Below are 14,018 nucleotides of genomic sequence, written 5' to 3' on the forward strand. Positions count from 1 at the left end.
AACTAGATCTTTGGCTAGTAGTGTCCTTTGGCAACCCAGTTTGTTTTGTCCAACTTTGAGTTTGAGTCCCTCAGTAATGGCAAGAATGACATGGACAGGTAAAATGGAAAAATACAAGAGAAAATATAGCTGCAAGCAGCGATTACCGTGGTTCAAGCGCTTTAAGTCATTAAAGCACATATGAAAAAAAAAACATTAATTAACAAGCCTGTTTGGCAAATCCAGGTCATTTACCATAGAAATTTAATGTTTGTTTTGTTTCAGGTTGTTCACCTGTCTCATGTGCTCACCAGGTTTTGTGAAGTTTTGAGCTTATCTTTAGGCTTTATAGGATTTTGGGTAAAATTGGACAGGCCCTCCATGGTATAGCTTCCCAGAGGGTAAATTTCAATATTTTTACAGATAACTATTGAGATAGAAAAACTAGGGAATTGTACTGTTTTTGTGGGTTTTTTTCCCCCAGATTGAGTGAAAAACCTTGGACTAGTTTGCAAAAGTTTTTTTTTTTTTTTTTTTACATCTTCTCAATCATTTAACAAATTATTTGATTGACAGCAGTGGTTCTAGAAGCAAAGTTGTCCAGAATGAGGAGGTCTATCATATGATACAAACATTGTGTGTAATGTACAAAAAACGTGCAATGTACAATTATTTACACCCTTGAAAAATGTGTTATCACCCCCACTGGCCGATTTCTTTCAAATTTCTCACAGACCTTTGGGGCCTTTGAGTTTCGTTCTGATCGGCCTCCGTTAACCTTGTCTAATAGGTGCTCAAACTTTGTCGGCCAATGGTTGACATTTGTGGCATTTTGAACCACGACCATGCACAGTGATTTTCATGGTGATAGGACAAGTGGTTGCATAGTTATAGCCATTTTTATGGTTTTTCGTTCTTATAGCACCACCAAGTGGCCAAACTCCGTGATTTTTTTCCCCTGTGACCTCAGATTGAGCTCTTACATAACTGTTCTGAGGAAAAACTCTTTTTTGAAGTTTTTCAAAAAATTCTAAATACCCAAACATTTTGGATTCCAAGATTTCAAGGATTCTGACGACATAAGACATTCGAGCCTGCGACTGATGGTTTAGGAGTTATGAGCGATTTCATACTTTTGATCACTGTAGCGCCCCCGTCAGGCCGATTGGGGCGAGCCTTGGTCACGCTGTAGGAGGTGTGAGTACTACCATCCCTCCAAGTTACAAGTCTCTACGACTTACAGTTTGGTCTGCACGATCAGTTTTACGCAGAGATTGCTGATCAGTGGTCATTCTAACAATTACAATAGGGTTTTTAGTGCTACGTGCTTGAAATAAATGAATCATGACTTGAATACCAAATTAGTGCTGGCATAGACATTCAATTTTTTTCCTTAAAATAAGCACAGAAAGTGAGCAAAGAAGGCCAGCAGAATCATTTGTAGGTCTAGTTATTGATTATAAAATAAGTTAGCTTTCAAAGGAGCACACTGCATGGGTATGCCAAAATAAATAATGAATAATGAAAATGAAGGAAGAAAGTAAATAAATAAATAATCTGCTAGGTGTTTTGTCTAAATTAGCCCTTAACAAATAATGACTTTGACATCCCTGAGTTTTGTGAGTCTTTAAACTAGCCTTGAGTTTTTCTGATCCTCCTCCTCTTCTGTGTGGGCTTATGTATGTATTTATTTATTTATTTTCTATATATATATTTTTTTTTAAATAATTGACTAGGAAAGGAAAGTTAAGAAATTAGAACAGTTTCAAGGTTATATGCCTTATGTGGTTGAAGTCATTTATGTTTCCTATATCGTTGCTAAGGTTGCTAATGCACATTTCTTAGCATTCTGAGTGACAGACAGTAGATGGATAAATGGATAGATAATGAGGTGGTTATATAGATAATAGATGTATGGATTTATAGATGGGTGGATGGCTAATTAAGTGGATAGATGAACGAATGAATAGATATGAATATGAATAGGACCTTTCTGGGCTTTGATCATGGTAGTTGCGTTCCTGTCTGTGCAAGGTCAGAAAGTGCTCGGATTTCATCAAAATATCTTAATTTGTGTTCAGAAGATGAACGAAGGTCTTACGGGTTTGGAACGGCATGAGGGTGAGTAATTAATGACAGAATTTTTATTTTGGGGTGAACTAACCCTTTAAGAAGTGTGTGACGGTACTGTATAGTGGATATGTCAGTATACCAAACACAACCCTAATACAAGAAGAGTTTCTCTAAAAGCAGTGGAAATTTCACACCTGGACTGTGTCTCACACAGCGGCTCTAACATGAGGAGTAGGGGGGTTAGATCCCCCTGCTGACTGAGATGGACGGAGCGGCCCTAATGCTCGACAGTCTGCACACATGGTTCTGATGAGGTTGCTTAATGAAGCTGATCTGATGCTGTCTGGAGAAGAGAGCAAGCAGACTGGTTGCTGGGCTGTTATGACACAACACAGCGGTCTAATTAGATAGACTACAATTCTGGAGGCTGCTTTGAAATATTTACTCAGACTTCACATTAGAAGCTACCATGAGACCAGTTGAGTCAAAATGATGAATTTTTATAGCCAAACTGGTACCGGTGAGCACACTTTTCATGTTCATTGCACCAGCAGCTGGAGTCAGGTGTGTTTAGACGACTTGCTCTTTGTGTTTTGCCAAAATGAGACCTGTGATTTGTGAAATAAGCACATACATAAGGTAACAAGACTACTTTCAGTGAATCTCACAAAATCTTTCAACTCGACACAATTCATATCAAAATCAACACAGTATAGGTATTGTATATACAGTCTGCTGATTAGGGTCAGTTATTTATTTATTTATTTATTTATTTATTTCAGCAAGAATGCATTACATTGATCAAAGGTGAGAGTAAACACATTTGTTACATTTATTTGTTTATTTTTTTTTCGAAAGAAGACTTTTTTTAATTAATCAAAGACAAAGAGAAAAAAAATAGCATTGTTTCCACAAAAATATTAATCAGCACACATTTCTTAAAATATTGATAATAATATAAATGAAAGAAATGTTACAGCAAATTAGAATATTAGAATGATTTCTGAAGGATCATGTGACACTAGAAACTGGAGAAATTATTCTGACAATTCAGCTTTGCCAAAACAAGAATATATGACAATTTAATATATACTAAAATAGAAAATTAAAATAACATTTTAATAATAATATTCCATAATAATTACTGTATTTCTGATTAAGTAAACATAGTCCTGATGAGCATTCTTTTGTCAAATACTTATTTTAAAAACATCGTTAAAAAAAAAAAGTTTTTGTACAGTAGTATATATTTTTCTTGAAGAAAATTAAATTGCCATAACAAAAAATGTTGGTTTGCATTGCTGTAATGGGAAAAAATATAATAATAATAATAATAATAATAATAATAATAATAATAACAACAACAACTATTTATTATTATTATTATTATTATCATCAGCATTGATTTTATTTAATATTTTAAAGTATTATAATACAGTATTTTTAAAGTACCGTAATACAGTATTTTAAAATACTGCATTGCGATACTTAGAAAAAAAATAATAGTAATTATTATTATTGTTATTATTTTTATTATTATTTATTTTATTTTTTAAAGTGTCATAATACAGTATTTTATATTGTGTATTTTAAAAACCTGCATTGCGATACTTAAAAAAATAAGTAAAAAATTAAATCAATAATAATAGTAATAATAATAATTATTATTTGTTATGTTATTTTTAAAGCATCATAATACAGTGTTTTATATTTTGTATTAATAAAAAATATATATATTAACAATGATTAATTATTTATTATTATTATTAATTATTAATATATTATTTATTGTTGTTGTAGTTGTTTTTTAATGTATTTTAATACAGTATTTTATATTTAGTAGTATTATCATAATACAGTAATTTCTAAAGTATTATAATACAGTATTTTAAAATGCTGAATTACAATTACCTAGAGAATAAAAAAATCAATAATTATCATTAGTAGTAGTAGTATTGTCGTCGTTGTTGTTGTTGTTATTGATTTTATTTTTTAAGGTATCGTAATATAGTTTTTTACTATAAAATTGAAAGCAAGTTCAGAGAACAAGTACATTCAGAACAAGCTGTTTTTGTAGTTTAGTTCAAATAAATGGCCTTTTTGATTTGATGAAGCTGCAAAAAAATCCTGTATCTCTTGAGATCAAAAGAGATTTGATTGCTCACCTGATTCCTTTAAAGTGGTCAAAAAAAAAACCCACTTTACCTTTAAATGTTTCAAATCTTCAGCAAGCACTTTGAAGCAACATGAGAGGATTTTATTGATATGTAAGTGTATTTGTAACAAACTGTTGATTTGTTTTTCCTCACAGTTCAGCGGTGGGCGTGGGTTTCTATGGAAACAGCGAGACCAACGATGGAGTTTACCAATTGACTTACTCCATTTATAATGCCAATCACACACTGGGTGGCATTGGCAGTATGGTAAGAGTTTTACTTCCTTCACCTGTCACTCATCATGTTGTCTCATTTCATTGGAATAGCCCGAGGACCACTGTGATTAAAACGAAATCTGAATTTAGCCTGTTACATGCTGCATGCTGAAAAACTAAGAGCTGGAGCCTCAAGGGCTTTTCACTGCTGCTGGAGTATGAGTGCATCATGTGATGAGTGCCACCCACACACACACACAGAGAAACACACAGATGCAGAAACGCAGCACTGCTGCAGGCTTCATCTCTGAGAGTTGAGAGCTGTAGTCATATTGTGCTTGTCCCCATTTTAACTTAGAGTTTGAGTTGGAGATAGACTCTAGAAACCTCTCCAGATGCAAACACATCCAGCTGGTGTATGTAAGCAAGGGAAAACAGCACAGAGAGAAGACTGGGATTATCTGTTCATCTGCATTAAAGGGGATTAAAAATCTATCTGTATATCCACTCTTGCATTCACATTCACTGGTCCGTTTTAAATGAATGTGAGCGTCCTGCTGATCAGGTGATTGAGGATTTCAGACTCTGTGTGGGCAGCATACCCACCACTGAACTACTAGCACAGACCTCTTCTCAAATGTATTTTATTTCATATTGGTGTTTTAATTTAATTTACTTAATTTCTAATTTAAAAATTGAATTATGTAATTTAATCATATTTATGTTTAATTTAATTTAATTTTATTAAATACAGGTAGCTCAAAGTTTTCTGACAAGGAGAAACAACACAAAGTTATGTTCAAAGCCTTACTCATACTCATACTGTAGTATGCAGTAGTGCTGGGTCTTGTATTTATTGTTTACAATATACTCTGTTTACAGTGAAATTTGCTCATGGTGAGAAATTAAGCAGCAATGTAAGTATCACTGTGATTTTAATACACTTTTTATTTGGCCATTATGTTTTCTGAAGAGCATACCATCTAGCTTCACAACAGTAAGTTTGCTATTTATTAATCTAGTTCAGAATCTGTCATTTAACAATTTGTTTGCATCATCTCTTGTTCAATGTTCATGGAAGCATCAGCATTGAATTTTGTGTGTAATAATTTGCATGTATTAATAAAAATGAATAGGCACATATTTGCTATTTATTGCCAGGGTTCCCATGTGTCCTTAAAGGAGAAGATCACTTCCAGAACCAAAATTTACAGATAATTTACTCACCTTGTCATCCAAGATGTTCATGTCTTTCTTTCTTCAGTCGTAGAGAAATTAGGTTTTTTGAGGCAAACATCGGGGAGTGATTCGTTAAGTTGTGCATGTGCAACATCCTATTAGGTTCTGTACTGGAATTAGTTCACCTGTTTCGAGTCTTCAGGTTTTTCGATTCATTTGTTCATCTTATGAGGCTGTCACATGATGAACGAACGATTCAAACCCGAAGGCTCGAGAGATGAACTAATCAGTTCTTTTTCCAGCTCACACTGCATTGGTTAAGCTTATGGGGCTGTTACGTGATGAACGAACGACTCAAACCCGAAAACTTGTCAGATCAGAGGTGAGGTGAGCGAATCATAGACTAAAGACCCAGGGAAACAATGAATTAATCTTTTCTGTTTCTTATAGCGTTATAGTTTTGTCTTGTTTGTAGTGTGATCAGCGTTTGTGTAACAGTAGATGTGTTAGGGAAGAAACACGTAACATTTTAATTATATTTTGCTAAAATGAACGAAATGACTCGAAAAAACTACGCTCAGCGTGACCTTCCAACATGATTCAGTAGTACGTCAACACGCATCCCAGAACCTGTGCTACACAAGCTTCTGTGCTTAAAAAGTATACAAATTTTGAAGCTGCATTTAAACTACATTTTGGAAGTTCAAAATCAAGTCCATTATATGAAGAAAAATCCTGAAATGCTTTCCTCAAAAACCATAATTTCTTTACAACTGAAGGTAGAAAGACATGAACATCTTGGATGACAAGGGGGTGAGTACATTATCTGTGAATTGTTGTTCTGGAAGTGGAGTTATCCTTTAATTCTGGAGTGAACTAATCCTTTAAAGTATACTAGGCAGTATACAGTACTGTATATACTGCATATTATGTAGACTTCTTTTGTTTTAACAACATTTTTTTTTTTTTTCAGTCATTGTGGTAATTGGTGCGGATTGAGTGACAGGCTTACAAGATCTCTCCTTTCCCCTTCCAACATCTGAACATCACTATCTATGCTCTGAGCACTCTTATATATAAAACAACCCACAAACAGTGTTTTCAGCAGTATGTCTTGGTTTTGAGGGCTGTGTAATTCAGCATATGGCAGGTTGAGTGTGACAAACGGAGCATTTGGCTGGCTGGCTGGCAGAACATTTCTCTTTATACAGCCCTGATGTTCATTACCTGCTGGCAATGTGGTGACAACCTCTGTTCTTCTAATACTCTGCCTCCGAGAGCTTCCTGCTGTCACTCTCACTCTCTGCCAGCGTATCTTTGGCTCACTGGCCCATAATGCATTGCTTCACGGTTGAGCGATCATATCTAAATAAGCTGTCTAGAACAGACTTTTCACTGTTTGCTGTAACTAAAACAACATCCACAATGTGAGAAAAACAAACAGCCATTGGCTTCGCTACAACTGCATAAATCCAATTTCAGCTTTAGAGGAAGTTTCTCTCTTAAAATCGAAAGGCAAACAGGACTGCGTCTGAAGGCCAAGCTCGATTGCAAAACTGAATTCATGAATGTTGAAGTGATCAGAAAAGTGAGGAGGAAGTTTTCAAGCTGCCAGGCTTTTTAAATGCCTCCTGCCTGTAGTCGCATGCCAGAAAATAGCTGTTGCAACTCTGAGTAAATGAGTGTAGTGATTGCCATTTTGCATGCTTCTAAATATTTCATGCAGTATCCACACCTTCCACAAGAGAAGTCAATCTAATCTATGAATGTTACTCTTTTTGAATCTTAATCTCTATAGAAATGTAAATTACGCTTCGACCATCTTGAAATTATGAGTTATAGAGCTATTATTTCAAAGAGTCACATACTGCAGTTCTCTGAAACGAAAGCGGAATGAGCAATTACTGCCGAGAATGAGAGAAATGCTGCATGACGGCCTTTAAGAAGGGGAAGAAGAGGTCAAATGGCCAGATTCAAGCAAATATTAGCTTTTATCAGCTGATTTACTGTGCTGATTAATTATATAAATGATTTCTCATAATAAATTTAAAAATGAATGCAGACTATGCCGTTAATCCAGTCTAGTGTAGCTTATTCTGGCTGGATGAGATGTATTTAGATAAAATTGGTAGCTTATTACAAAAAGTCACTGCATTCTCATTTAGGTTGTACACAAACTTTTATTGCTAACAAAAGTTTTTTTTTAGCAGTTGGTTTGACTATTTGGTATGAACCTTTTAGGTTTCAGTTTTTACAGGCCTTACAGACAGGTCGATACCTGGATAGATCTCTGACTTCGACTGAAGCCGGCAATGGAAGCTCTAGTGTTTAAAGAAATAAGCACAGAACATTTCATGGTCATAACTCTGCAACTATGCAGGCAGATAGCAGTAATATTTCAGTGGTGACCTGACAAAATCCTTCTGAAAGCATTATTGATTCTCTGCCAGCTTCAGTGAATCTGTCAAAAACAGAGATTGGTGACTAATGAAGCTGACTGCAAACTTGTTTTTTACTTTCTGGACTATATTTAAGCCTAGAAATTATTAACAATGAATGATCTGCCAAAAAAACTCAGCCTTGCCATATATCAGAGTTAATAACAATTATAAGTTTTTAAAGGGGTCATCGGATGCAAACTTCACTTTTTCATGTCGTTTGAACATTAATGTGTGTTGGCAGTGTATGTACAAACCTATAATGATAAAAATCCATGCAGTGCTAGTTAGAAAGTTTAGCGGCTAAAGTAAACAAGATCGTCACTCCACAGAGAGAAGAGAGGGCGGGGCGAGCAGAGCTCATTTGCATTTAAAGGAACAACCCCTTAGAATGAGATGATTTTTGCAGAGCTCATTTTGACAAGGTAAAAAAGGTGTTGTTTTATAAAACCATTGAGAATTTTTAATCAAAGTATGGTAGAGACTTTTCATTAAGACCCTAAAGAATCATATCAACTTGTGGAAAATGGGCATCCGGTGACCCCTTTAAAGGGGTAGTTCAACCAAAAATGAAAATTCTGTCATTATTACTTACCCTCGTGTCTTTCTAAACTTGTAAGACCTTCGTTCATCCTTAGAACACAAATTGTATTTTTAATGAAATTCGAGAGCCTTCTGACCCTCCATAGACAGCAATGCTATTACACTGTAAAAAACAATTTGCTGAGTCAACTTAAAATAATTTGTAACCTGGCTGCCTTAAAATTTTAAGTTCAGTCAACTCAATAAAAGTTGAAATGTTAAATTATAGTAAGTGACAACTTAGATATTTGATTTGAATCAACTTAAAATTTTAAGGCAGCTGGGTTACTTACCCATCTGTTAAGTTTAGCAAACACAAACATCTAAGTTGTTACTTAGTACAACTTAACATTTCAAGTTGACTAAACTTATTTTAGTTGACTGAACTTAAAATTTTAAGGCAGCAGGGTAACAAATTATTTTAAGCTGACTCAACAAATTGTGTTTTTTATTTTTTACAGTGTACCACGTTCAAGGCCCAGAAATAGTAAGGATGTTGTTGTATTCTTTAATTTTGCTATAGGAATTTCTTCAATTTTTGTCACTCTCACCACTTACTTTACTTCTCTGGCAATCTTGTCATCCCCTGTGCACGCCTCTTGCTCCTGTAGAGAATTCATTGGAAACAGCCATTCGTCTCCACGCCAGTGGGCCCGAGCGCCACTATTAGCCTTCTAATGGTGATCAGCATTTTTCTTGACTCTGCTGTCAGGTGGGAAACTCGTTGGGTAGCATGCAGGTCGGGCTGAAAGAACACCTGGAGCGGTTGGATGAGATATTTTCTCCACGGGGAGACTACACCCAAATCTTGCGCTTCATGCAGCAGATGGCCGACAACATTATCCAGCAGCTGACAGCCATGCCAGACACAAGGAAGGTGCAAGTGGATTTGGCAGCCATCGCGGATAGAACTTCATTTATAGAGTACTACAGGTAAGCTGCCTTGGGCTGGTGGGGTAATGGTAGCTTATTTATTCACTCTTTGAAAGCAGTTTGGCAACACTGTACTATGTCTCATCAGAGGCCAGAGACAGGACGGCTCCATGTACTCTAGAGAGCGCTAATGTAAACGCGGTTCAGAAATGTCTAAAGCCCCTGTTCCTCAATCATGTGACCCTCATTTTCAGACTTCTGACTCTACTTCTCAAAACGTGTGACCCAATTCTTTTTAAACATCTAGTTCTACCCCTCAAACTTCTCACCCTTCTTCCCAAATATGTGACCCTGTTTTTAAACTTTTTACCCTGCTGCTCAAACATGTGAGCCTATTTTCCAAACTACTGACCCTACTTCTTAAACATGTGACCCTATTTTCGAAAATTTTGACCCTATTCCTCAAACATGTGACCCTATTTTCCAATCTTCTGACCCTATTCCTCAAACGTGTGACCCTATTTTCCAAACTTCTGACCCTACTCCTTAAACATGTAACCCTATTTTTTAAATTTCTGACCCTTTTCTTCAAATGTGTGAAAATGACCCTATTTTCGAAAATTTTGACCCTATTCCTCAAACATGTGACCCTATTTTCAAGCTTTTGACCCTACTTCTTAAACATGTAACCCTATTTTCCAAACTTCTGACCCTATTCCTCAAACATGTGCTCTATTTTCCAAACTTCTGACCCTTCTCCTCAAACATGTGACCCTATTTTCCAAACTTCTGACCCTATTCCTCAAACATGCAGACCACATTTTTGTAAACTTTGTTTTAATATTTTAAACTTCTGGCCCTATTCTGCAAAGATTTTACCCTATTTTCTAGATTTCTGATCTTCTATATTTTCAGACTTTTGACCCTACTCTCAAATATTTGAGCCTATTTAAAAAAAAAAAAAAAGACTTTTTGCCTCACTCCTTAAACATGTGACCCTAGTTTTCAAACTTCTCGGCCTACTCCTTAAATATATGTCCCCATTTCTTAAACACTCACTCTGCATTTCGTAATTATGGCCCTACTTCTCAAACATGTTGCCCTGCCCCCTCTTACCCTACTGCCCCTACCAAAATCAAGTTGTTTTTAATAGGGCACTGCCTTAAAGTGCCAGCTTTGGCCTACTTGTTTATCTTTACTGGCACTACTGCTGAATCTCATGTGGACTAAGTTACTTGTGCCCTTTTGGAGCTGTTAGTCTTGTTAAATTGATTTGTATGCCCTCCAAGAAGATTACATTTCCATTTGTAGACCTGCACGTTATGAACTTGCAGTGCATGTATTGACGAGTAGCTAGTGTTTCAAGCAGCTAAAGGACTGTGCTATTGAGCAGCACCGGTCAAACATCTCTTCCTCCATTACTCATAAGCAAATCTAATCGCCCAAGCTCTGGACTCCCTCTCTTGATTTATCATACACCTTTGTCTCAATATATTTCTCTCCCTCTCTCTCCCCTTTTCTGTCTCAAGATGTGTGGGCATTTTTCAGTCTTTATGGTGTAGGATTACTGATCGGATTGTGGCTTGCCAGGCATTCCAATAGCACACCGGACCGTGTAGACCTTGAATCGATGCAGTACAGAAAATACAGTAAAACACCTGTTTTTACATGTGGTTTCAATGCTCTAGCATTAGTTAAAAAACAGTGTTATACTAATTAGGTCATTTTATGAATGTTTTATTGAAATGTATGCATTCATACAGTACAACAAAGCAAGTTTTAAAGAAGTAGTTTACCCAAAAATGAAAATTCTGCCACTAATTACTCTCTCCCCTGACCTTCATGTCATTCCATACCATAAGACAATGTTTTTCAACGTTTTAACAATGTCCTTACTACCTTTCTGGGGCTTTAACATGGTAGTTGCGTTGCTGTCTGTGCAGGGTCAGAAAGCTATCCGATTTCATCAAAAATGTCTTTCGAAGATGAACGAAGGTCAGGTTTGGAACGACATGAGGATGAGTAATTAATGACAATTTTTTTGAATGAACTATCGCTTTAAATGCTCAAACTGTATGTGTGATTACTGGAAGTAACACCTTCTCAGAGTGAGTTGTTTGGCAGATTGTCTGTTCTCATATACTAGGCTGGAGCTCAAATTCTTATGTGTATTTGGTCTGTTCAATTATTAATCATATGGGTGGGAAACGTACAACTGAAGATGGAGGAATAATTTGAGTGCTTTAAACACCCACTTTTAAACTACTTAGAGACCTGCTGACAATGTGCTTCCACACATCTAAATCACATAGTAGATGAACTGATTAAAAAAGAAGTCAAATGAAGTGACATACAGTTTAATTAATCACATTTTTGAAAATATATATGAATATATATATAACATACACTTATTTCTGCTCTCATGTTTCGTTTGCTGTATTTCAGATGGTTAACATACCTGCTGCTTCTGATTTTGGACCTGGTCATTTGTCTCATAGCATGTCTGGGATTGGCAAAGCAATCTCGATGGCTGCTCACAGTGTAAGTGTGCTCTAAATATCTATGGTTAGACATCTGGCTTTTGATTTTCCCTTCACAGAAGGGAGGTTTGACCCATTTTTGTTATCATAAAGCCATTTGATTTCAGTATGGAAATAGGAGGCAATATATTACCATATTACCTGTATTTCTGTATTTCATCTTGTATATAATCCTTTCCTGTTTTTAATTGTTTGTATAGTGTTGTGAAGTTGTTTATTCTTGCTAGCTTAAATGCGCTGTAAAATAATGCAGCCTCTGACATAAACAGAGCTCTGTGGAATGAGTCTGAGTGCATCGAGTGCAGTGCTTAGCCAGTCGCCAGCGAGCCCTACATTTCCTCTCATCTCAATCCTCTGTGTCTCTCTCCGTTTGCCTTATTGGAAGCTGCTTTAGATCCATCCCCACTTACCCCGCTAATGCTTATTGATCTCTCTGCCCGCGCGAGCATGTGCTCGCCCTTAACTAATTATTACGTGCTTCCAATCCGCTTTATTGGTGCTTTTAAGACCATCCTCAGACGAGAAAGGCTGTTTGAGGAAACCACGGCTCCATTTTCCATGGCCACCAGGGAGCCGTTTACCCCATTCATCTCTGTCTCCTTTTGACTTCCTATTTGCTCATGTGATCACTCACATGCTCATGGCTTTGATCACTTTGCATCCTCATTCATGTGCTTCTTACTAAAGTGTAAAATGTAATCCCCCAACAAATTATTCTTAAGAGAAGGTTCTTTTAATTATTTTGTCAAAAGAGTTGTTTTGAATCATTCAGTACGTAATGATTTATTTAATGAGCAGCTATTTGAAGTAACATCAACAACATTTACTTACTAACTGGAAGTTTAGTTGATATTCATTTACACATTAACAAAATTTATTTGTAATAAATGGTGTTTTAATCATTAAAAAAATCAGGTTGGTGGAATTCTGCATGAAATACTGATTTAGATGTACACAATTTTTTTGAAGATGTATGCACTCATATTTAAAACAGAATGCTCTTTCACAAACTTATTGGCAATGTATGTGTTTTTACGTATAAAGTATAATCATCAATTCTGATAAATAAACATACAATTCTGATAAATAAACTCACAATTCTGAGAAATAAACTGGCAGTTCTGAGAAATAAACTCACAATTCTGAGAAATAAACTTGTTATTCTGAGCAATAAACTCATAATTATATGAAATAAATGTGCAATTCTAAGAAATTAACTCACAATTCTAAGAAATAAACTTACAATTCTAAGAAATAAACGTGCAATTCTAAGAAATAACCTGGGGATTCTGAGAAATAAAGTGGGGATTCTAAAAAATAAACTGGCAATTCTGAGAAATAAACTCGGAATTCTGAGAAGTAAGTTAGCAATTCTAAGAAATAAACTAGGAATTCTGAGAAATAGTGGGAATTCTAAAAAAAAAAGAAAAAAGGAAAGAAATCACAATTCTGAGAAATAAACGCGCCATTCTGAAAAATAAATTCGCAATTCTGATAAACTCGCAATTCTAAGAAATAAACTAGGATTTCTGAGAAATAAACTTGCAGTTCAGAGCACAATTTAGACTATTCTCAGAACTGTTCTAAACTAACATATCAGTCTTTTTTCCCCTCAAAATTGAAAAATTGGACTTTATAACTCAGAATCGCAAGTTTATATCTCACAATTCTGCCTTTTTTTTTTACTTTTCTGTTCAATTCTGTTAAAAAAATGTTGGAATTGTGAGATTAAAAATTCACAGTAAGCTTTTTTTTTTTTTTTCTTTTTTTTTTTTATTCAGTGACGGAAACCGTATTTATACTATTCTTCTAAGAATCGTGAAAAAAATGCATTATGGTTTGCACACAAATATATAAAACAGCACCACTGTTTTCAACAATGCTAAGAATAAGAAATGGTTCTGGACCAGCGAATCAACATAATAGACATCTTTCAAAACATTTTACTGACCCAAACTTTTGCACAGTAGTGTTCATTTTCAT

General features: G+C 35.4%; 1 protein-coding gene across 1 annotated transcript in view; it reads left to right on the forward strand.

The window, feature by feature from the left end:
- The window catches only part of ttyh2l (tweety homolog 2, like), a 43,694-nt gene that overhangs the window by 15,963 nt on the left and 13,713 nt on the right, over positions 1-14,018 (forward strand). Inside the window, exons 3-5 of the mRNA XM_051106497.1 lie at positions 4,364-4,475; positions 9,335-9,555; positions 11,941-12,036. Coding sequence (XP_050962454.1) covers positions 4,364-4,475; positions 9,335-9,555; positions 11,941-12,036 — 429 coding nt within the window. The remainder of the gene's footprint in view (positions 1-4,363; positions 4,476-9,334; positions 9,556-11,940; positions 12,037-14,018) is intronic.

Source organism: Labeo rohita, chromosome 3 (assembly GCF_022985175.1).
Source record: "Labeo rohita strain BAU-BD-2019 chromosome 3, IGBB_LRoh.1.0, whole genome shotgun sequence".
Taxonomy (NCBI): Eukaryota; Metazoa; Chordata; class Actinopteri; order Cypriniformes; family Cyprinidae; genus Labeo; species Labeo rohita.